We start from the raw sequence: 25,682 nt of genomic DNA, 5'->3' as shown, positions 1-25,682 counted from the left end.
GACCTCTGAGATTATAAAGTCCAACCTTTGACCAGTCACCACCATGCCAACTAGACCATGGCACTATGTGACACATTCAGTCTTTCCTTAACACTTAAACACTTTCAGGGATGGTGACTCCATCACCTCCCTGGACAGCCCATTATGCAACAACCTGTGGGACCAGCGTAATTGCAATCACATCTGCATTTTAGAAAGGCAGAATGTAGTAATTGAAGTGACCTTGGGAAAGTTCAGCAATCACTCATTAGAGATCCTGTGTTTCTGGTGCATCCTGGTGGGGAGTGATAAAGCTCTGCCTGCCTTGAGTGTGGCACACCTCCTGTGATGAGGAAGGACTTTGTTGTCCTTCTCCCTCTTTCCCTGTGGTTGGTGAGTTCTGATGTCATTTTTCTTTTAACTGCAGGTCACTTCATGGGCAACAACACAGTGATTGATGTTTTGAGGAGAGAAGGGTACGAGGTAGAACACACTCCAGCTGGACATGCCATCAACAAGTAATGCATGCTTTTACCTAGTTAAGCAGCCATTGGGAGAGTGGGTTTGTAAACAATTATGAAGTAGTAATGGCAGCTGGAACTATAACTAAGAGTGAGCTAGGCTCTTTCTCTCCTTCCCAGCATGAAGGAGAAAAGTTTACTTTTATCTTCCATGAGCTAGTTTGGAAAGGGGATTTTACTTGGTTTTGGCTTGGGTTTTTTTTGGTTTTGTTTGTTTTCTGGGTTTTGTTGTTGGGGGTGGGGATGTTTGGTTGGTTGGGTTGTTGCTGGTTTTGTGGTGGGTTTTTTGTGGTTTTGGGGTTTGGGGTTGTTGGTTTTGTGGTGGTTTTTTTGTGGTTTTGGGGTTTGGTGGGGTTTTTTTTGGTTGTTGTTAATAAAATGTCCACCCTTGTAAGTTTTTAACTCTTAAATGAACAGCCACAGAGTATGCATGCTTGGTTCATCAGATCTGGATGCTGTCTTGTACCACACAGGCTTCCAAGTTTCTCTTTCCTCTCTTTTATATGTTTGACTGCCCTGCCTTTTAATAATCTCCTTCTTTTATACTGCTATTTTTTATTCTTTCTGTTTACTCTCTCCCAGCCTGGAATCTGATTGCCCAGAATCTTTGCAAGTTATCTCCATGACTGATTGTTCTCATGTCCCCTGCTTTCTTCTGCATTTTTAAGCTAAGGTACTTCTTGTTCTGGTTCATCCTGCAGCTGTCCTTTGGGATATACCCTTCCTGCCTCTGTTCATCTCCCACTGGATGCTTTTATCCACCTCCACGGTTTCAGTAACTACAGAATGCCAGATAATCTCCTCCTCCACTCTACCGAGAATTACCTGTGCTTTGACTCACCTCTTCCTGGAATTCTTGCGACCAGCTTAGGGTCTGCAATCTTTGCCTTCCCCTTCTCCAGACTCTTATCAAACATGTAGCTGTTAGATGTACTCACTCTTCACTGCTAAAAGACCACAATGGAGAAAACTGGAAATTGATCCCAGTTATGGTACCATTTCCCTTTTATCTTCTGTGCCAGGCATACTGTCCCTGTTTACATCTCTGTTGCTCCTCCCCTCCGTTTCTGATATGGGACTCTTAGGCAGGATTATCACCTTTTGATAGGATTTGTGCAGAGGGCACAGTGTAGAGTCTTGTTCTGTGCCAAGGGCTCTACAGGTGTGGTGCAAATTAGTAACAGCTGTTTTTCTCATACTCTGGTTGCTTCATCTTTCTCTTTATACCACCTTTGCTGTTGTCTGAGACTGTGAGATTGAAATTCTGGCATTGCAAAAATTCATGTTTTTACAGTGGTTCTAGACAGGGACATACATCATTAAAATCCAGTGTATCAGTGTTTGCAGGGATGATAAAAAAAAAAAAAAAGACAACAAACCCAAACCAGCCTTCAATGATATTTTCATGTTGTTTTTTCATTCTTAGCTTAGGTGTTCCTAAAAACAGCTGCAGCAGCTTCTTAAAGCTTAAAGAAAGATAGCTTAAAAGCTACTTGAGAATAAACAAGATCTGATACTGCTCTGTAAGGATGTAGCTGTAAGGGCAGACAACTGAAGAAAGGAGGGATAGATTTCCACTTATCAGGAAGGTTGGTATCAAGGTTACTTGGAGTAGCTGGGCACCCAGTTCCCTAACCATATTATGGGAGTTAGTTGTGCAGCCCCTTGTGACTTTGAAAGCCCTCAGTTAGGCATCAGTTGCATCTTAAAGCCCTCTGTTTGGCTTCAGTTGCATCTTCAACCTCTTACTAGGACTATTGGACAGAACATCTTTCCTGGCGTCTTGATATTAAACCTGAGCAAGAAGATGGCACTTCACTGTTAACATTTCTGGATGACTTGGAAACAGATATAAAAATAAGACATAGGCTTCAAGAAAAATATGGGTTCAAGGGAAAAGAGTATTTAAGGTGAGGGAAAGACTTACGGCAAGAGTGTCAGAGTCCTAGGGCTTGGAAGGAAGCTTTCACTTGATTGCTGTCCTGGGCTTGTTCTAAGAGCAAGTAGCAGAGCAGTCTGTGACAGTAAACGCAGTGTTGATCACATAAACATGGAACTGTATCCAGCTATTGTCCAGTATAGTGCTGCACACAGTCCAGTCAATGCCTGTGGACTATTTGATTGTTCATAATTGAGACAGGATAAAAATGCCAAGTGGCTGAACTGAGACAGAGAATTTAAATGACTGCTCTGGTATCAGACACAGTAGGGATATTAGCTAAGAGGTCCTACAACACAAGAAGGAGGAAGTCTGAAGTCATCTCCTTGCCTTGCAACATGACATTTTGGCAGCACAGTCTGCTGCTTCCTGTGCTCTGGCTAAACAAAAAGTCCCATGTGAGATATATTGTATATATCTGTGTGTGTAGGAATCAAGAAGGATGCAGAATCGTATTGCTCATTTTCCTGTAGCAGGCAGGGCTGCCTGAGGTGTACTGTCCATCTGCAGAGCAAATAGGATGAATGCCCCTGATTGGAGACAGAAAGGTTCCTTCTCCCTGGTGTCTCCAAAGTAGGGAAGGCAAAAGAGGTGCTCCAAGCAGTATTGCAAAGGACAGTTTATAAATAATACCACAAGTTCAATCAAGCTCCTTCTGACTTACTTTGGTCTTTAACTGTTGTTCCTGGTTTTAGAATGCAGTTATATATTGTAAAATGCTCAACACAATCACAGCCAAAATTAAGGTGCTTGCTGACTCTTCCTTAGCTGCTGTGCCGGGAGAGGGAATTCGCCTGGGGGGGGAAGAAGTACGAACTTTTGAATCTGTGTCCCTTTTCCAGTGCTTGATCAGTCGGTCTCTGGAAGAATTGCTTGCAGGAAGTATTGCAAAGCAGGTTTTGTATATGGATGTGTCTGAGGCCACACCTGTCAAGAGCAGATGTCTAGCCATGCAGGATGCAGGTCATCCTCTACCCGTAGCAATGCTGAGCCTCCAGCATGGTATGGCCATGGGTTCAGTAGGGAACGCTGCAGGCAGCATGGCACTCTAATCTACAGAGGAGGGGTGCTGCCCACGCCATGACTTAGTTAAGGAACAGAAACAGTGAAGAGAAATGGTGGAAAAGGGAATCATAGGCAGAAGACCTTCAAACAGATTAAATCAGGTCACTGGAGAGAGCTAATGGGGGATCACTCTGTAAGGTGGAGTTGAAGAGTGGGCAATGTGAAGTAGCTGAGGAGGGAGAGCTGAAGGGTCATGACAGTTCAGAGGTGATAAAGTGTGACAGAGTGTGACACCACAATGATTTTGAAAGAGATTGATTGCCCAAGGTCCATTCTGCAGCAGTCTCTCTCAAATAAACTTCAACATGTGATCAGTCTGATTTTCCTTGCAGTAAATAAGACAAATTATCTTTGTTTTCCATATACTTTCCCCACGTTCCAGTCCACAACTTCATTTCCCCTTCTGCAGGAACTACTCTCTGTTTGCTATCCAGTAAGCGTGCATACAGTAATGGGCTAACTTAAAAACTGTACCCATGCTGAAAAATGTTTCCTTCCAGACCTCCTTCTTTTCATGCCATTGGAAGCTGAAAAAGGAACACAGTTCTGGGAAAGTTTCATTGATTAATGGCAGGTTTCTGCTTGGTGGTCTGTGGTTTTCTGTTATCTTTCTGAATTTCAGCCCAAGCCAGTCTCCACTTCCGCTTTGTTACACAAGACTGTTGCATCTCTTCTCTTTATGAAGTAGCCATAAAGATCAGACAGATGTTCCTGATAGGTCCTGTGTATACACAGAGTGGATTGAGTTTGTGGGTTTGTTCAAGATGCTCATAGACAAGTAAAGAGGGGAAATTGTTCCAAACAATGAGAAGTGTGGGCTGGCAAAGCCATGAGTGAATAGGACCCTGCAGACTGCCTGCCTTAGAATATAGATGAGATGTTGCTTGCTCTAAGAATAAAGAAACAGAGCTTCAGTGATCAAGGTGGACCTGATTATTGTTTTCTTCAATTTATCACCTTCACAGGAAACTGAGTAGTCATAGCCCTTAGAGTTTTTTCTGGGAGCTCAACTTTGAGTTTCCAAGATTTGCCTTATGAGGCAGTTTGTACATGCACATAGTCTCAGTGATGTATCTCACTTGCTGGAGCTCCTTTGAAATTCCCAGTAATGCTGCCAGCCTAATACAGGATCTGGGCAGCTGGAAGGCTAAGGCTTGACTCCCACTCCCTCATTACTTGCTATAAACGTGTGCAAAGCTCAGCTCTGCTTATGAGAGAGATGCAATTCCTCAGTTTCCTCCCCTTCATGTGGACCTCCATATTTGTCCATAAAACCCACGAAGATCACCATTTCATGTTCCTTGGTGTGCTTTATCTGAGTGGCAGGGCAGCATTACACCCTTTTGCACATCAGCTTTAGAAACCAGTGCCACAGTGGTGTGTTGAGCTCTGGTCTCTTATATGTCAGACATGTCCCCTGATGCGATGTTTTGTAAAGGCTGTGCATTCATTGCGTTGTACCACCTGGCCTCATCAAAGAGAAAATGAGAAGGGAGTGAACTTGGTGGTGCCAAAACTAGTCTGCTTTCAGTTGATGCAGACTACATGGCCCAAAGGATTCCTTAATCATATAATCATAGAATGTTAAGGGATTGGAAAGGACTTTAAAGATCATCTAGTCCTAATTCCCCTAGACCAGTCTAATAATAATTAATATTGACGCCTCCCACTAGGCCAACTTGCTGAAGGCCTTATGCAACCTGGCTTTGGAAAGTGCCAGGGTTGGGGCAGCCACAGCCTCCCTGGGCAACCTCCTCTAGTATTTCACCACCCTCACAGTAAAGAATTTCTTCCCAACACCTAGCCTAAATTCACCCCTTCTTCAGTTTGTATCTGTTACTCCTGTCACTACAGTTCCTGACAAAGAGTCCCTCTTCAGCTTCCCTGTAGGACCCTTCAGATACTGTGAGGCTGCTAGGAGGTCTCCACACCGTTTTCTGCAGGATGAGCAGATCCAGCTTCCTCAGTCTGTCTTCACAGGGGAGGTGCTCCAGTCCTCCTACTACTGTGCCCTCCTCTGGACTTGCTCCAACAGTTCCGTGTCTTTATGCTGGGACCCCAGAGCTGGATGCAGTGTTCCAGGGGCGGCCTCACCAGAGCAGAGCAGAGGGGCAGAATCCCCTCCCATGCCCTGCTGCCCACGCTGCTTTGGATGCAGCCCAGGATCCCATTGCCTTTCTGGGCTGTGAGTGCACCTGGCTGGGTCTTGCTGGGTTTTTCATCCACCACCACCCCCAAGTCCTTCTCCTCAGGGCTGCTGTCAATCACTTGTCCACCCAGCCTGTAGCTGTGTCAGGTGTTGCCACAACCCAGGTGCAGGACCTTGCACTTGGCCTTGCTGAACTTCATGGGGTTTGCACAGCCCCACCTCTCCAGCCTGTCCAGGTCCCTGTGGATGACATCCCTTCCCTCCAGTGTGTCGACTGCCCCACACAGCTTGGTGTTGGTGGCAAACTTACTGAGGGTGCCCTCAATCCCACTGTCCATGCCACTGACACAGATGTTAAACAGTGATGGTCCCAGTACTGACCCCTGAGGGAGGCCACTCATCTCTGGTTTTCATGTGGACAAGGAGCTGTTGACCACAATTCTTTGTGTGCGGCCATCCAGCCAGTTCTTTATCCACCAAGCAATCCATTCACCAAATCCATGTCTATCCAATTTGGATACAAGGATATTGTGTGGGACAGTGTGAAACACTTTAAGTCCAGGCAGATGGTGGCAGTTGCTCTGCCACATCCATCGATGCTGCAGCCCCATCAGCGAAGATCATCAGATTTAACAGGCGTTGTTTGCCCTTGGAAAGCCATGTTGGCTGTTACCAAGCACCTCTTTGTTTTCCGTGTTTCTTTGTTTTAGCATAGTTTTCAGAAGAATCTGCTCTGTGATCTTGCCTGACACAGAGGTGAGATTTTTACTTTCTCCATTTTAAAAATAGGGGTTATATTTTCCTTTTTCCAGATGTTGGGAACTTTACCTGAGTGCCACAAGTTTTCAAAAATGATTGATAGCAGCTTAGCAAGTTATTGCCAGCTCCCTTAGAACCCACAGATGGATCCCATCAGGCCCCATGCACTTGTGCACATTCAGGCTCCTTAGATGGTCTTGAACCTGATTTTCTCCTGCTTTGTACTTAGGGTCTTCATACTCCCATTTGCCTTTCCTAACTTGGGCAGCTTGGCTGGAACATTTGTGGTTGAACAGTGAGATATAGAAGTCGTTGAGAACCACGGTCTACTCTGGGTCCAGTGTGCAACCGGGTTACTGCTAATGGTATATTAGGCCTTTCCCTTCAAAGACGGTAATTTTCAAAATGTGTTTCTGTAGCCATGACCACAGTCTGTGGGCTAGCTTGTTTCTTACCTTCTCCACCAGTCAGAGCTGCTGGTCCAGAGCTGGCTTTATCAGCTGGTGTGCTTTAGTTGTTTTGGATGCTGCTTCCCCTTGTCCCCCAAGTTACTTTACTCTGGGCAGGAAGTGCTGAAAGGAATAATCTGGTCTGTGTTCAGACTAGAGGAGTGTTGTTTGACTCTGACTTAGAAGTGATTCCGTTTTTGTCTCTTCCTAGATATGCAAGCTTATTACCAAGAGTTATTCCACCCTTATCCAGACTGCATTCTTTCCTCTGATACAGACTGCCTCTTTTCCAAAGACTTTTTTTTGTTAAAGAGCACTATTTTGATCACAAAACCAATATTGACTTAAGGAAGAGGGAGCAGGAATACAAGGCAGAGAAATGAGTGTCCAGCCAATATGTCAGGGATAAACACCTATTTTAAATGTATGTGCCTTGATAGTGTCTGAATCAGGATTTTGCCTCAAAGCCCTTTCAAATGTTGTCTGTGTTCCCTCTTTCTTCCAGCCGAAGACCTCCTAAAACCTTGTTAGCCTTTTCATCATCACACAGTCCCTATGTTGTATCCCATGAGCTCCCACTGCACCCCCAGAAGGAGGAGGAGGAGGAAGAGGAGGAGGAAGAGTTCCTGCCTCACCTGCTCTTCCCTGACAGCATTGATGTGCTCATGAAAGTAGACAGGAAGTACAAAAAGAAGAAGAAAAAGCCGCAGAAGAAGCAAAGACTGCGACAATTCAACGACCTCTGGGTTCGCCTTGAAGAGAGGTAACTAATGGCGGAGGAGGGGGAGGATGGCTTATCATGCAAATTGGACTTTAACTTAGACTGTTTAATCCAGACCCTCAAGCTTCTGCAGGGGTAGATATATCCTGTGGACAGGATCTGACCTTCTCCACTACTGTGATTCTTTCTAAAACATTTGCACAAGGCTGCTTGTGCTTTTAGTGGCAGAAAAGCTTTCTTTTTTTTTTTTTTTCTTTGCATAGTTAGATTTGTGGAAAATTAGGTATAAAACAAGTGGCAGCCTTGTCTAGATCAGTCTGCATTTGGGCTTGAGGGATTGTGAACATATGGCAGTGCTCTCTGTCATGGAAGGATGGGTCCAGTGGTATATGGTACAGATCAAAGCCTTGGACCATTATGCAAGAGCTGCTGCATATGAGGAAACTACCATCCCTGGCATATGTTCTCTTTGCACTTGGGCAATATTTTGTGCAGTATTTTCAGTCTCTGTATTCTTCAGTCTGAAAAAGCATGATAGCCTAATGGATGACAGAGCTTATATAAAAAAATCAGTGTGTTGTGGGGCAGAGGTTCACATATACCCCTTACTTTTCATCCAGAAAAGCTTGCTTACCTACAAGAGCTACAGCAGCCTGCAAAAACACACACACACAAAAAAAAAAACCCACCACAAAAAAAGCCAATTTCTCTCTCACTACCTATACTTGGGCCTGTGGCTGAATGTATACCTTAATGTTTCCCTCCTGTCAGATAATACACGTGCCCAAATCTACTTTCTTTTGTACTTTGTGTGTCTGATTGTGTCTCTGCCGTACTCAGGTTGAAGGCATTAAATTTTTGTGATACCATAAACAACCAGACAGGTTGGGGGTGATGGAGAAAAGTCTGACAGCTCTTAAAATGAAGTTGGTACATTGTTTGGGTTTTTTCCCTTCTGAAGAATACTTCTTCCTGCTCCCTAAGTTACTGAGTATAGCAGGGTTCTCCTATGCCTTTCCTCTCAAGTCCCTGGATCCTAATTGTACCACTGCTGTGAGTGATACGTGGCTCAAGCTGGCTGCAGGTGAGTGCAGCAGCTGTTGTTCTGTTTGAGGCATTCAGCCACTGTCAGATTTTTTAGACCAGACTCCCTTCTCTGCCCCTTCCTTCAACCTTAGTATAGCTATTTGGGAGACAGAGGGAGACAAATGATTGTGTAACCTGTCCACTGACAGACTTATACGCAGTCCAAGATTAACCAATATAACAAATCCTATATTGATCACACTTGATTTTATCTCTTAGTGTACCATTTCCTTTCTATTAATGTAGTTGATACTAGCTAATTGTGAACAGATTTTTGGAGTTTCAGTTGATAGTCTCTTTAGTTGAAATGCTAAGGAATGTCTGTCTTAATCTCCCACGCTGCCTCCACAGTGCCATGTTCAGTGTTTCACATCAGTTGTTCCCACAAAGCTCGAAGTCAGTGAGCAGTGACTCTAAGATACCCATGCACTTGCAGTATCAAGCCTTCAGAAGAAGGGGAAAGATGGGAGGATGCTACTGTCAGTAAACTGAAGGCACACTAGGGCTGCATACTAGATTTCAAGTACTGCCAGGCAGTAGTGAGGCAAAAGTAAAGCAAATCATGGCAGCCTAGGAAACTACTGCGTAAATATGGGAGCAGTAAATGCTGCTTTCCTTTTCTTCTTTTTATGTTTCTTTTCTTCCCCTACTGTTTAAGTCATCCTTTGTGCTAGAAGCTTACGCTGGTGCTAGGTGACAAATGCTTCGTAGGGGTGACTCCTTAGTAGCAGAGAAGAGCTTAAGCATCTGGAGATGGAGATGTTGCATGTCAGTGCTGGGAAAGACAAACGATACCTGGGAGATTGCTGCGCCCTTCCTGCCGACGGAAGGCAGCTGTCCCTCGGGCACAAGCTCTACCCATGCGCTGGGCTTCTGTAAAGCCCAGACTGTCTGCCCGTCTTCTACCACTGCACGCCTGCCCATGTCGCTGCTGGGCTGGGCTGACAGCCCCACCTCGCGGCGCGTCTCTTCCCAAGGAAATCCAGCGCCGCTGGGTGCAAGCTCGCTTGTGCAGGGCATGTCTGACTGGGAGTCTCAGCCCTTGCTCTACGCATTCCTCAGGGTGCACAGACACAGATAAAGCTGTCAGGTTTCTTAGAGATGGGCCATTCACAGCTTTCAGGTTTACAGATGGGCTCCATGACCTTAAAGGTCTTTTCCAACCTATATAATTCTATGATTCCTTCTGTGAGCCTGAAAATGTGAAAGGTGCAGCTCAGTGATTTAATAGTGTGGCAGTGAGCTTATCAGAATGGCCTTGGTTTGTGCCCCTATATGCATCAGCTGGCAGCTATATTTCCTTGATGTGCTGCCAGCTGTCTTCTCTCAGGCTATTGTTCAGATCTTCTGGGGAGCCCTTTGGGTAAGGAAAAGTAAAGTGTTTTTAAAAAGGATACTAATTGCCTTCAATTTCCCAAAGCATTTTTGCTTAGTGGGCTGAAATAAGACAAGAATGGTACACAGCAGCTGGGGATTGGGTAATGAAGAATACAAAGGTTTTTGTATTTGCCAAGTGGACTTGCTTTTAGTTTTGTCCAAATTTGTGTTCAGTTTTACACAGCGCCATGCAGTCCTAGGGAGTATGTCAGTCTTACAGCTGTGGTGTCAAGCATTGCTTTCAGTCCATTGCCAAAAAAAACAACCACCTGTGTTGTACCTGACCCTTCTGACTCTTGGCCTGCTGTGGTGCGTGATCTCCCCCAGTTCAGGTCAGTTGGCGTTAGCAGCCTGGAGCATACAAATTTCTGTCCCCCATCATGTATTGCCATAATGGGAGCTCAGCTCATGTATGCGCTAGTTCAGTTCTTGTTCATCACCATGTCAGAGTACTCCCTACCGCTGGGAGATACTCTGGAATGTGGCGGTCTAGGCTGCAATTCGGGAAGCCATTCTTCCTCTGCTTAAAGTACGTCATGTAAGCTCTTTGTAATTGCTGACCTGTGGAAGAGATCATACAGTATAGAAACAAGGTGGGTCCACACTAAGATGCATGAAGCATGGCTGAGAAAGATGTACTCAGAAAACAGGTCCCTCACCCCAGCTGTGCTCAGCAAATGCCACTGCAGTGACACTCCTTTGCAACAACACTTGTTTTATTCTTCTGTATTTTCTACTTAGCTGACAGGGGCTAGGAATATGGTCATCTTACCCACCTGACTGACTGTGGGAGCAATGGGCAGGCTGGGTAGACTTGAGACGGAGCAGGTATTTTGGTACTCCTCAGTCTCTTTGCTGTTCTCCCTCGAGTCTGCTTCACAGTTTGGCTGTGTAGCACCCTCATCCTTGTGGGCTGGCATAGGAGCTGGCCACACCTGTGAGGAAGGGAGAAGACAGCACTCTGCCATTTAGGACACAGAGACTTTTGGTCAGTGTGTAACTTGTACAAGAGACCATTTGAATGGACCTAGAAAACTGACAGTGGGTCACAGAGGCTGCCCACCTCCTGCTCTGTGTCTGTTGGGCAGTTGTGGGCTGGGTCAGGACTGATACTCTTCTCTTGCCTTGCAGTGCTACCGACCCTCCTCCCCGGATCCGCATCATTAATGGCTACATCACAGTTGAGCCCCAGCCCCGCGGCCACGGACGGTCCAGTCGCACTCGCACAGACACCAGCAGCGCTCACCAGCTTTCCCATCCTCTCTTCCTTCCACTACTGACTTTGACTTTGCATAAGATAATGTGGCATTGAAACACAGGGGGACCTAAGCTGCTGGACTCTTGTCTTAAAAATCAAAAAAAGAAATTTATGCAAAAAGAGAAATAGAAGACTATGAGTGAGACACCTGTTCTTTGGGGTGTTCTTAAACTGCCTCCTTTTCCTGAGTCTGGATCATTAACACTATTAACTTGTTTGACCTGCCCAATACAGGAGAAGATATTTTAATGAAAGTGTTATTTATCCTTCTCTTGCAGAAGAATGATTTCATGTTATCCCACAATGCTTTGGGGAGATTATAATGCCGCTATAACATAGCTGTTGTTTAGCTGCTTGAGCCCAACTAAAGTACGTATTTTTCACCTTCAGTGCCTTGTAAGAAGATTTACACACCACTGACTTTTTTATTAGAACAGAATATTTTGATCATATGAGCACAGCTGGGAAAGAGAGGTTGGTATTTTATGTCTCTACTGGTAATGCTTTTAATTCATGCTTGTTAGGGCTCCGGATTACATATAAAGGTTCATGACAGCACCTACAATCGAATAAAACAGTGTAAACTTGTGAACAGAATGTTTCTGCTGTCTGTTTGGTGTTATTTAAGATGGGTACCCCTGAGCCCCCAATGGCCAGACAAGTCTCGTAAGCGCAAATTAATGTAGGTTTAAGAAAAAAATAATTCCGGGGAACTTCACAAGTCATACTGTTGGAGTCTTCCAAAATAAGTTCTCCAGAGGTGATTTTCACAATTAGATTTAATTCTAGGAAATTGTTTCAGATTTTCTACTGAGTTCATTGCTCAGACTTTCCAAACTGTTTTATGTCTTTGGCTGTCTGTGTGAAGTAGATGTGTTGTTGACTGTTGAATGTAAAAAACTTGGAAGTGGTGATGAATTTTCTGTATTTGTACAGGACATCCTCTTGTGATCACACTTACGCAATTTGTGAGCAGTATTTCTCCCCCACCTCTTAGTGGGGTTTCATTGCCCAGGAAGGTCTCATAAGTTTCATCCATGGGTGAACTTGGAGCCAGTGTGTTGAGTTTAGTAATGTGGAAACATAGCAGTCACCTGCCCCAGTGAGACAACACACCTTCAGGTTTCCCTTACGCCTTTACACATACTTCACTGTTTTTTCCATTGCCTGGGAAAAGTACTTCCTTTTCCTAACGTTCTATAGCACACGGGAGGAGGAACAAAAAGATTCCAGCTTTCCTAACAGGCTTTTCACCTCTTGACCTCAAATTTCAGTCCACCTTCCATAAGGACTGAAGCTGAATACGGCCTCCATTTGCTGAGGAAAACAGAGAAAGGAGAGGCTAAGTGTCACAGTTAACAGCAGCATTATGGGGAATCAAATGTATCTGGGCTGGAGTAGAAGACAGCAGCATCTCATTGTATATTCCTTCTTATAAGAATACTGAAAGACCTCGGGTACCTTTACAAAATGGGTAGGAAGGTGGATCCTGGTAATTACAGGCCAGTTAGCCTGACTTCAGTACCAGGTAAGGTAATGGAACAGTTTATACTGAGTGCTATCACACAGCACTTACAGGATGACCAGGGCATCAGACCCAGCCAGCATGGGTTTAGGAAGGGTAGGTCCTGCCTGACCAACCTGATCTCTTTCTATGACCAGGTGACCCACCTGGTAGATGCGGGAAAGACTGTGGACGTTGTCTATTTGGACTTCAGCAAGGCCTTTGACACTGTCTCCCACAGCATACTCCTGGAAAAGCTGGCAGGCCATGGCTTGGACAGGAGTACTCTTTGCTGGGTCAGGAACTGGCTGGATGGTTGGGCCCAGAGAGTGCTGGTGAATGGTGCTGCATCCAGCTGTCGGCCAGTCACCAGTGGTGTCCCTCGGGTCTGTCCTGGGGTCAGTTCTGTTCAATACTTTTATTGATGACATGGATGAGGGTATTGAGTCCTTCATTAGTAAATTTGCAGATGACACTGGGAGCATGTGTCGATCTATTGGAAGGAAGGAGGGCTCTGCAGAGAGACTTGGATTGGTTAGATGGATGGGCAGAGTCCAACAGGTATTAAGTCCAAGTGCCGAGTTCTGCATTTTGGCCGCAGAAATCCCCAACAACGTTACAAGCTGGGGACAGTGTGGCTGGAGAGTGTCCAGGTGGAAAGGGAACGGGGGGGGGGGGGGGGGGGGAGGGGGGAGGAGCAGGTGCTGGTTGACAGACAACTGAACATGAACCAGCAGTGTGGCTTGGTGGCCAAGAAGGCCAACGGCATCCTGGTCTGTATTAGGAACTGTGTGGCTAGCAGGAACAGGGAAGTCATTCTTCCCCTGTAGTGGTAAGGCCACATCTTGAGTGCCGTGTCCAGTTCTGGGCCCCTCAGTTTAGGAAGAACATTGAGATGCTTGAGCGTGTCCAGAGGAGGGCAGTAAGGCTGGTGAGGGGCTTGGAACACAAGTCCTATGAGGAATGATTGAGGGAAGTGGGATTGTTTAGCCTGAAGAAAAGGAGACTTAGAGGTGACCTTATCGCTCTCTACAACTTCCTGAAAGGTGGCTGTAGTCAGGTGGGGGTCGGTCTCTTTGACCAGGCAGCAACTGACAGAACAAGAGGGCACTGTCTCAAGCTGTGTCAAGAAAGGTAGAGGTTGGATATTAGGAAAAAGTTTTTCACTGAAAGAAGAATCAAGTACTGGAATGGTCTACCCAGGGAGGTGGTAGAATCACCATCTCTGGGCATGTTCAAAAAAAGACTGGACATGGCACTTGGTGGCATAGTCTCATTGAGGTGTTAGGACATGGGTTGGACTTGATGATCTTGGAGGTCTCTTCCAACCTTGTTATTCTGTGATTCTGTGAATGCATTCTGGCTTCCTTGGCTTTCACAGCAGCCAGGCTGATTATGTGTTCTCCCCAGTCTCTCTCTGGTTGATCTTTCACTGGTCATAGACCTGGTGGGTCTGGAGCTTGTTTTCCTTGACCTGAATGTGACCTGAAGGGAGCTGATTGTAGGAAACTTAGAAAGTTGCACTGCAGGCCTGACAAACTGGGCACATAGAATCATAGAATGGATTCGTTTGGAAGGGACCTTAAAGTTCATCTTATTCCAACCCCCTTGCTGTGGATCGGGACATCTTCCACTAGACCAGGTTGCTCAAAGGCCCATCCTTGAACACTTCCAGGAATGAGCCATCTACAGCTTCTCTGAACAGCCTGTTCCAGTGTGTCATCATCCTCACATACATACTTGCATATTTACCAGCACATCTGGCCACCAAAAATGTCACACCGGAGCATATCCTGTACTTGCTAATCTATGCCTTGGTATTGCTTTTCCTCCCATGTCATTAAGAATTGCATGATGAAGTGTGGCACAGGTCCAAACAGCAACTGCGAGAAAGTGGTTGAAGCGGAGTTTTCATTTCTTTTCTCCATTACAAGGCTGCTGTGTAAAATAGCCCCAGGCTGCCTTTTCTCTTTGTTTTCTCCTCCATGGTTGCTCCTGAGCTTCATCTCTGTGGGGGTAACTGGGTTGAGTGAAACAGCCATCAGTTTTTCTTAAGTTGGCCTGAGGAAAGAGTGGTTATAAAAGACTCTGAAATAACAGAGAGCTGAAGTAGCACTATGGATAATTCAGTTCTGATGGTGTAACTCATTTTGTAGCCTGTTTCCAAGTGCCTGACTGTCAGAGAAATAGGAATGTACTTAAACTGTGATGGATTGTGTGCCTACAGAGGCTGCATCCTGGGAGTCTTTCTGCAAGGTAATCGAATAAAGATATTTTTGAGGGTCTCATGGACTTGGGTTGATACCTGTGAACTAAACTAGACTAAACTAGTGTTTCCAATCCCTCGCTTTCCCTTCCAGAACAGTCATTGCTGGTTGTCCTCTCTGCTCCCCCCACCCAGCAGCAGCTGGGTAGTACCAGCAGGAGGTCAGGGGACCAGCTATCTACAGGTGGACACTGAGTGGAGGAACTGCTTCTGAAGTCCCAAGAAAAAATGGAGCAGAGCTACTGCCTTTTTGCTCAAAGGTAGCTCTGAGGTTAAAATGCTGGGTAAGACCTGTTTTCAGTTCTCTGCTAGAGGGGGTTTGGAGCCAGAGCTCCTCCTGGTGGCCTCTTAACCCCCTGTAGAGAGCGCACTAGGAAGACATCCTCTATGCGGAGGTAGCCTTTTCTAAAGAAATTGTAATAATCAGATATTTATGTTCAGATTAGCGGTAGAATAAAATAAGCCACTGTCTTTTCAAGTTGCATTGCAATAGGTATGCAGCTACATTCAGTCACAATTGCAATTGTCCAATTGACTTTTTAGGTCATCCCAGGAAATGCATTTTGTATGTCTGATTTTAACGTAGTGGAATGTTCTAAGCATAAACTCACTTGGCCCATCCCAGAACTTGGTAGCAGGCAAGACAGTTCACTGATACCTTCCAGTGGTGGGACCTCAGTTCCACATGGAAGGCACATGAAGTTTTGCACTGAACTGTTGCAGCAAACTGGATAATTATTTGTCAATACAGCTTCAAGGATATAAACTCACACCTAAGTGCATAAATAGGACAAAGGCCGTTAAAAGTACTGGAGCAGAAATGCTACAAGCAAGAAGAATCTTGAATGTCGGCCTCCTGCCCTGGAATGGAAGGCAAAAAGATGTGTAACACAAACACAGCAGCCCTCTGTCTTGGAGATTTAATGTTTCCAAGCACTTTGCTGCTGTGCAAACACCCCACCCATGCCGGAGAACTTCATCACTGTGTAGACATCCTGTACCTGGGCTCCTGTGAAACATGGATGTACATGGGCTGCTTGGGTTTTTTGCAGTGTTGTTAGCTTGCACTGCTACCTATGGAACTAGAATATGGTAATGAAAATAGTGCTTTGCAAAGGAACTTGTTCTCTAGAAGGTGACTTGGGACCAGTGTCACTCTGGTGAAGTTTGTTCATATTAACAGTGGTACAAGAAAATATGGAGTCTTTGCAACAGAAATCACCAAAACATTGCCTAGGTTCCATTCATATTTTGCCAAAGGATCATGGGCTGGCAGAAGAGCCTCTTCAAGTTTGCTCAGGCTTTTTCAAGCTTGATGCTTAAATTGTCTGGATGTGTGGAAGCTTGCACAAAATAAAAGTACTATGCTTAGCAGAATTCACTGCACTGTTTATTTATTGCTTATTCTGAGTATAGTTGTTCATTATCTGCTTGGGAGGTAAAGCTGTAATGTTGGAGTTGTTTTCTGTGAAGACCCAAATTTGAGGAAAATCAGTTGTGCTGAGAATTCTGAAAACATCACCCTTTTTTTGAGCCCTAGAACTGAATAGCTGTAAAGGAAATTAGGCAAGTAGAGCAGTTTGCAGGAGAGCTGGCAAATACTGTCTCAACAGTTCATCACCTCGTCAACAGGAATGGAAACTGATAATCCATGAAGTGTTTAGGTGTATCACTGTGAATGAGCACACAATAAATTGTGCCCAGGAATCGTGATGTCAATGATAAAGTACAGTACAGAGATTATTTTGCAGCCTGAAAATTGACAAAAAACCCTTTCCAAAATTTCAGCGGCAGATGCTAAAAAGCTGAATATTCTTCAAATACTCAGTGCTTACTGAATTTATCTGTTTAGTCTAGTCTGTTTTCTCTAGTAACATGTTCAAGCTTTACATGGAATTTCTTGCACCTGAATTGCATTAAAACTCAAAATTTGTTTTAAAATTTTTGCATGTTTGCATTTTGACAACTGCATTTCTTGATGTGTTAGTTCTGATTTTTTTTTTTTTTTTTAAGGCAGGCTAAGTGTGCTGTACAGCTGGAGGTTTGTGTCTGTTCTTTATGTGGAAAAACATAATGTATTAGAAGTCTTCGTGGCATGTCTGCCTTGCTGCACAAAGTCTGCCATTCCTGTCTGGGGAATCTGTTACTTCACGATCCCTCGTAGCCAATAGAACTAGGGGTCAATCCAGACTGACTGGTGGACTAGCAAAAAGGGATGAAAGAGGTTTCAGTGAATTTTCCATCCTCTGATATGATGAGGCCAGCCTTCAGGTTGGGAGATCAAGAGATGAGTTAGAATTTAGGCTTGGAATGCGTGGACACATGTTAAGCAGTGTTATAAGTGGCCACCACTCTAGTGCTCCCGTGTTGAGCAGCTCCAGGTCCTGAGGATTCCTCCTGCCTGGCAGGTAGAGCTTGGTCCATGGGCCCAGAAGTCTGTCCAGAGGCCTGTGTCCCAGACTGATGTGGCTGCTGCTTACCCATTTGCAGAATCAACTGATAGCACAGCTGAGCATGTATCCCACAGACAGATACATGACAGACAGACAGAGGACACTGGCACGATCAGCCACACACAGGAGATGCTGCTCTTGATAGCACCCACACAGATGGCTTGCATAAAACATAAGCACAGCCAGCCAAGTCCTCTCCTCCTCTTCAGCTGGTAATGAAAGTTCATTACTGAAAGTGCAGGCAGTCCCCCACCCTACCTCAGTTCATAAGCACACACACAGTCACGCCTTGTACTGGCATGGCCCACCCCTCTGTCTATTCACCACTCCCACCTGGATCCCAAATCCTTTTACATGCTGTACAAGTCTCCTACTCACCATTTCATCCAGTTAACAGATCCAGAATTCACATGCTGGTCTCACAGGTCCCAAACAATCACAGTTACCAGCGCTGCTCCTCTGCCTACTTGGTACCTCTGCTCAGACCCAGCACCTTCTCCTTGCTGACAGGTACAACTTGAGGCTTGCCAGTGAAGTACATCCCACACCTGCACGCAGTGGCTGGGCAGAAGATAGAGACCCTCTTCTGCCCCATGGCAAATGATGCCATGCACATGTGCCTGTGACTTGAGGTCTCACTCCAGCAGCTGCAGCTGAGCCCCTCATCTGGTTTGTTCTCTCTTGCAGTTACTGTTTTTCAGGATGCCCACTGTTCTTGCCATGGTGGCTGGTGGCTAAGACCACTACCCACTATGTTTAAGAAAAGATTTAATAAAGAAGATAGGACCAACTTCATTGGTCAGGCACAGGGTGTGTCCAGACAAGTGTACTAACCAGCAAACCAGTCCCTTTTATAACCACTTCCTGTCTACTCCGTTTCCTTGTTTCTCCCCAGTCCCATTTCACTAAACATTCTTGTGTAAATTTTGCTTAGTCATTCACACCTCTCCCCTTGAACATCTCAAATCCTCAGAATCCTCTTTTTTCTCCTTTCTTATCAATTGCAAAGTGGCCATCTCCAAAGCTGGGCCTGGGAGTTTCTTTCAATCATCCATCAATTAGTAACTAGAAACTTTTAATCTTTGGCATCATCTCTCTTATCTGTTGTCTGTCAGGTTTGTCTTCACGTGTTCTTGCTTATCACTTCCCCTTTCATTTATTTTCCCTTTTGCACAGAATATGTCTTTGATAAAGCTTAACTGGACAGAGGCTCTTATTTTCACATACCTACAGCACAAGACATTTTCCCAGTAGAATGACAAAAAGACAAGTGATTTTTTTAGTTGGCAACTTGGATTTGAGTGACAGCAAGAGTACAGGCCAGGGCAAAAAGAGTATCAAACTCGCACCTTAAAGCTTCCTTTGCTGAAACCAGCTCTCTGTTTCTAAACTGCAAACATTACTGTATTCCTGTCTTTAAAAGGCCAGCATGGAAGGAAAAACTGTAGGTGATGCAATTAAAAAGTCTAGCATGACACCTGGATTTAATAGCTTGTCCAGCCTCCTGATGCAGCAGTAGCCGCCAGCACCTTGCACCGAGCCCAGTGGAAGCCAATGACAGCATCTCTATTTTTAGCTTACTTTTTCCTTGTGAACCATCTATAGCTTGCTGGAAGCATGGGTGCTGGATGGTTCCCAGAGCAGATACAGGGATATTCATGTGGATTAGAAACTTGTTTGTCTAAAAAACATCACTTCTGAATTGATACTGTGCCTTTAACCTGCTTTCTCAAGGTTCTGAACTGTTTATTACGAAGTTTAAAATGGACACCAGTAGAACTGAGCACTAACAGCAATCAGGCATTGAGAAAAAGGAAGCAAATACCTGATGTATGCCTTCTGTGGTAATGCCTGTCTGATCTCTGGGATACATCCTCTTGACCTGACCAAGAGTTTTCAAGGAAACTCTTGCACAGTCATTGATTGTCAGTAATCCAGATGTTTCAGCCGTTCATGGAGATGCATGTATGCAGTATGCCTCAGCTAACACTAGATGTTGCCCATGTACTTCAGAAGCTGATACTCATCATCCAAAAGGGAACAGGCTTGAGGCTTTAGAAGAACTACTCTGGGTACAAAGCTATGGGTTTCCTATTTCAGCATTATTTCAGTCAGCAGCACAAGTATATTTCTGCCTCACTTTAATTGGCAGTTATGTCTTGTTCTTCTCACCACTGTTCCTATCTGGCTAGTCCTGTCTGAATGGTGATTTGAAAGGGAACTCTTATCTGCCTTCTTAAAATTTCTGTTATTGTTACCACCTTGCTAACCAAGGTGGAAATATGCAAACTTTAGGTGGATGTAGCAAAGTTGTTACTAAGCCTCCAGTACATCCTCACTGTTTCATATCTTTGTGCTCTGTCTCTTATTCTGTTTGTCATCTTGTTCTCTCTTGAACAAAAAAAACATATATGTTTAAAACACTGAAGTGGGAAATTGGGGTACTTTGTTCAGATCCCTGCTCAGCCAGGTGTCATTTACCTGTTTTAGATTAGTTGTTTTGCTCTATTTGGGCCTTGCTGTCTCTTTTCTTAAGAAGGGGCCTAGGGGTGCTTCCTTTCGACATAGGGGTGTTACATTCTTAAATATATATCTAAGTTCTTGGATGGGACTGATAAAAGCATGTGGGAGAAAAGTACACTTAGAGAATAAAGCCATCAGAGTCATCATCTGTTTTAAAGATGAGAAGTCTATCTCACAATATTCAGCTCTCTAGAGTACCATGTATTTGGAGGAATTAATGGCCAGTGTATGTACAGTCCTGGCAGCCAGTTCCTCTGAACCCTGGCCAGGCCACTGCTCTTGTTATTTTGAGGCATACCTCGAAGTCTTAGCCATATGCAAATCCTTCAAAGTGCTTTAATCATGACTCTTTCACAGAAAATCAAACTATAGAGCCCTGAATTCCATCCAGAGACCGTAAGTAAACATCTGGTTGGCTGGATATCTATCACCCTGCTGCAGGAGACCTAGGCCATTTCTGCTTCTTTACTTGTGAGAGAAAGCCTCTCCCACTCCCAGTCCTATTGCCTTTCTTGAAGAAAATCCCTTCCTTCCTGGTGCACTGACAAAAAGTAAGTTTGTTTTGTAGAAAGTAAGTTTGATTTGACTGCTCCTCTTCTTGGGATTTATGTGACTGTTGGTTTTTATATCAGTTATTCTCCCAATGGAATCAAGATGCTGCATCTTGATTCTTAATGTTACACAGCATTTCAAACACAGACTGGATGATAAATACATGCACTCTGTCAGAAATGCTCAAGACCTGAATGTCTGGCAGTTAACAAGCAAAACATACCTACCTAGTGCATGTCCTCCTGCTTACTATTTTTATTTATGTTGCCCTCAGCAAGAGGTCCTTAGCAAGGTAAAATCAATGACCTATTTGTCAAGGGTCTCTGGCTTCACAGAAAAACCTCACCAGGTCATTTTCCTTCTCTGGCCTGGGGTGTGAGTGGCTTCTCTGTAGTGAAACTGAATTAGAAAAATCTACAGCACAGACTTCATCTGTTTGAAGAGAGAAAATAGAATATTTGACATTTAATTGCCACAAAGTTAGACAGCAAGAGTGTTTGAACTATTGTTGTGGGATTGTCCTGGCAGGCTGCTGAGCCAGACAGCCACTTGCTCAGTCCCCCGCAGTGGGGTGGGGAGAGAAGAAGGGTAAAAATGACAAAACTTGTGGGTTGGGACAAGGACAGTTTGGTAGGTAAAGCAAAAACTGTGTGTGCAAACAAAGCTTCAGCAGGCAGATGTTCAACCATCTCCGGGAAAGCGGCTTTCATCACAGGATGATTGCTTGGGAAGACAAATGCTATAACTCCAAATGCCCCTGCCCCTCATCCTTTTTTCCCCTCAGTTTTATATGCTGACTATGATTCCATAAAATATGGAATATTGTTTTTATCAGTTGAGGTCAGCAGTCCAGCTGTGTCCCATCCCAACTTTTTGTGCACTCCCCTCCTGCTCACTGACCGAGCACCATGAGAAACAGAGTAGGACTTATGTTGTTCAAGCACCATTCTGCAGTATCTAAAACACATGTATGTCATCAACTCTATTTTCAGCACCGATCCAAGACATAGAACCATACAAGCTACTGTGTAGAAAATTAACACTATTGAGCAAAACTCAGTACAACTATGGAGGAAGATATTATACATGCATTTAAAGTTTTAGATTTGAAGTTGCCAAAACTTTGTTCTTTTTCTTTAACAGATAATATATGTTTCATTTTTAAGTAATGATGCCTAAGAAGCTCTCTCTGAAATCCTTCTGTGAGAGAGAACAGCACATTTGACAGAAATTCAAATGAGGAGTTACTTAGTGCTGTCAATAATACCAGCAATCCAGGAGAAGGTCTGGTTTGTATGTTTCCCAAACACACAAACCCAAGTGCCTTGAGATTTGTGCATAAGACAGAACTACAAGACAGAACAAGGAAGGGACAGGAAGTTGTAAATGTGGAATCCTTGAATGTTGAAAGATTTAATAATGCTGTAAAGATCTGCATTTGAATTTGCTTCATTTATAGACTTAAAAATTTAGGACAAGTGTTTTCTGAATGGTTTTCTGGTCCTTTCAAAACTGTGGTAGAAACTCACTTGAGGAATATTCCCTATCGTGGTCTGAGTGAGGATGACCTGGTGCCGCCTACTGGGTACTTTTCTGTACTTGCTAACATAGGTTAGGTGATTAAGGGGCTGGAGCATCTCATTAACGAGGAAAGGCTGAGGGAGCCTTGAGGCTGTTCAGACTCAAGAACAGACAACTGAGAGGGGACCTCACCAATGTCTATAAATATCTCAAGGAAGGGTGTCAGAGGATGGATCCAGACTCTTCTCGGTGTTTAGCAATAGGACAAGAGGCAACAGGGAGAAACCTATGCACAGGAAGTTCCAGCTGAACTGAGGAAGAACTTCTTTACTGTGCAGGTGACTGTGCATGGAATAGATTGCCCAGAGAGGGTGTGGAATCTCCCTCACTGTAGATATTCTAGTACCGTCTGGTTGCAATCCTGTGCCAAGTGCTCTGGGATGACCATGCTTGAGCAAGGAGGTTGGATCAGGTGATCCACGGTGGTCCCTTCCAACCTGAGCCATCCTGTGATTCTGTTTAAAGTTACAGTGTTCAGAACTGGAAATCTCAGTTCTTGAAACAGTACTCTCTGGAATACAGGCCTGTAAAATAATTGAGCATGTTGTTTTTCTAGTGAAAGTTATTATGACTGATCAAATGTATCTCAAGTCTGTAGTATTATAGACCCCTTCAGGGTCCGTTTCTTTCTACTGACAAGTTAAGCTTTTTGGTCTGTATTCAGGGGTTGAGGAGTGGGTAGAGAAGTCTGCTCAGAAATTTGTAGCATCTGCCTGTGTCTAGGGTACTGAAGTGAAAACATCATCAAAGTGCTGTGTAAGAAGTAGAAAGGACAGACTGTCCTACCCTATGTGGTGCAGAAACCTGGAAAAAATCTTCAACTAGTCCTAAAACTGCTTTTTATGGTAAGGACATTGAACACACAGAGGCATGGGACAGGCCTGGGTTTGTATACTTTCTCAGCAGCCAACAGTTCTTGGCTTTGGCACTTTTTTTCTGAACCAGATGTAATTTTTGTGTACTTAGTAACATCTTACAGATTTCTCTTCCATAAACTTGTTCCATCTCCCCTTAGACCCTTATAATAGTATTTGCAGTATATTTTGGCAAATGTTTCCACAGATGTTCTTGTTCCAGTATGAAGAACTACATCCTCATTCATTTTTAACTAGACTCTTGGTAACTTTGTATGTCCTTGGAAACAGCTGAACTGTTTTCAAATGGAAGTGTCCACAAGTAGTATCACCTTGGGCAAAGACATAATGTAAAATGTGCTCTGACAGCAGTATACTGTATTAGCTTTGGAAACATTTGAACACAAGCTCCTTCATCCTATTCTAAAAAATACGTATTTCTAAAAATGTAACTTTATCTTGGTAAATTGTATTTATTGGCTGGCAGCCCTTGTAGGCTTGGCTTTCTTGCCAATGCACTGCTTGGCATTCAAAAGATGGAACACAAACTCAGTGACATGGGTCTTTTGTTGTATTGGAAAAGGTTATGTGGCAACCTGGAGGAACCTGGAGGTTCCCAGCTCAGACAGTTGAAGAAGGTACTTGGATGTCACTGGCTCAAAGCCCTGGAATTTTCTGTTAGTTCTGTTAGAGTTTTGGTACCACAGTTCCTTTGTTGCACTACTGCTTTCACGTCACAATCTGTCTGTTGGAATACAGAGACTTTGCAAAAGAATTGTTGGAAGACATCTGCCTACAGCTTGTGGAGAGCCCCACACGGGGCAGGTAGATGCCCAAAGGAGTCTGCAGCCCCTTGGGAAGCCCATGCTGAAGCAGGCTTCTGGCAGGACCCTATGGGAAGAATAACCCATGCTGGAGCAGGCTTCTGGCAGGACCCTATGGGAAGAATAACCCATGCTGGAGCAGGATGGTTGACTGGACTTGTCATCTCATGAGGGACTCACTCTGGAGCAGCCTGAAGGAGCAGCCTGAAGGACTAGACCCATGTTGGAAAAGTTTGTGAAGAACTGCAGCCTTTGGGAAGGACCCACATTGGAGAAGTTAATGGAGGACTGTCTCCCATGGGAGAGCCCCCATGCTGGAGCAGGCAAAGAGTGTGAGGAGTTCTTCCCCTGAGGAGGAAGGAGCAGCAGAAACACTGTGTGATGACCTGATCACAGCCGCCATTCCCTGTCCCCCTGCACCACTGGGGAGGTGTGGAGGAGGTAGAGAATCTGTGAGTAAAGTTGAGCCTGGGAAAAAGGGAAAGGTAAAGTGAAGATGTTTTAAGGTTTAGGTTTCATTTGTCATTATCCTACTTTGATTTAATTGGTAGTATATTAAGCTAATTTCCCCAAGTCGAGTCTGTTCCTTCTGTGAGAGATCTCTCCCTGCCCTTACTTTGACCCATGAGCTTTTTGTGATACTTTTTTCTCTCTTGTCCCGTAGAGGAGTGGAAGTGATGGAGCAGCTTTGGTGAGCATCTGGCATTGAACCAGGGTCAACCCATCACAAGCTGGCACAGGTTTTAGAAAGCAACTGTTCAAATATTTGACCTTCTTTTTCAGGAAAATCAAAACTAGCTAATCTTCTGTCTTGCATGACATAAATGCTTTAAAAATAAACTTTTTCTCTAGTTGTGTTTGCTCCACTGAAACTCACAGATTTTTCCTCCCTTAGTTGGTCTTCCAAGGAGACCTAGATACTAACAAACCTGAGACTGTGGTTAATGCCACTAATGCCCAGCATTGCTCAAAAACAGCATTGCAAGCTTCATTTAGGCCACACCTATGGAGATGTAATTATGTACAAGCTGTTCGAGGGAAGGGCTAGTAAAATTATGTGTGTGAGCATCAGTGAAAAAAGTACTCAGGTGTTCAAAGTTATTTGTTCTTGTATTGCTCTGCATAGTAATTGATTTCTAATACGAAAGGTATTACAGAACTATCCTCTGAGTAGTAATAGCCTTTGTTTTTCTCCTATTTCTTACCGTGATTATAGACTTCATAGGACTGTATTTAAAGGTATAGATTTTACTTCTCTGTACTTTGAAACAATCAATTAAATGAAAATTACAAGCAGCAGCTTTATTGTACTATTCTTTGGAAATTTTACTAATATCATTAGAAATGTGTAAGTTTTATTTTTTATTCATGAAGTAAACAAATGTTTCTTGCTGTCTGCATCTGTTGAAACTTGGATAACCTAAGAAAGCTGTATTATACACTCTGTAAGAAAATGGCCTTATAATGTATTTCTTCATTTCAACAGGTGTACTGGATGGATTAATTCCTAGTAATCGTCCTAAATTACACAGAGATATTCCTAAATTAAACAGCACTGATAAATATTGACAGACATGTCATAGGCATTGTTACTGGGCTGTTGACAGAAAAGGTACAGAGTGTCTTCATGTACAAACCTGCCCAAGATAACAGTGTGTTTTGTTTCTGTAGGTGCCAACTCTGCCAACAATTTTGAATGGCAAAAATAGGCATATTACTAGTGGGACTTGGGTCTTGATAATCATGCCATGGGAATGGGTTTATCCCAGTGTACATTTGTTTATGATTAACTGGGGGCATGTCCAAGTTTGGTTATAACCCC

The 25,682-nt window shown here is 44.1% G+C and overlaps 1 protein-coding gene across 3 annotated transcripts in view; it reads left to right on the top strand.

The window, feature by feature from the left end:
• Positions 1-11,900, top strand: part of LOC116438189 (metalloprotease TIKI1-like) — an 80,653-nt gene extending 68,753 nt beyond the window's left edge. For all 3 annotated transcript variants that reach the window (XM_032096904.1, XM_032096901.1, XM_032096902.1), the window contains 3 exons: positions 407-497; positions 7,367-7,624; positions 11,177-11,900. In XM_032096904.1, coding sequence (XP_031952795.1) covers positions 407-497; positions 7,367-7,624; positions 11,177-11,357 — 530 coding nt within the window. In that variant the 3' untranslated portion in view covers positions 11,358-11,900. The remainder of the gene's footprint in view (positions 1-406; positions 498-7,366; positions 7,625-11,176) is intronic.
• The last annotated feature ends 13,782 nt before the right edge of the window (positions 11,901-25,682 follow it).

Source organism: Corvus moneduloides, chromosome Z, assembly GCF_009650955.1.
Source record: "Corvus moneduloides isolate bCorMon1 chromosome Z, bCorMon1.pri, whole genome shotgun sequence".
In the NCBI taxonomy this organism is placed as follows: Eukaryota; Metazoa; Chordata; class Aves; order Passeriformes; family Corvidae; genus Corvus; species Corvus moneduloides.
This window is presented reverse-complemented; position numbering and strand designations above follow the sequence as displayed.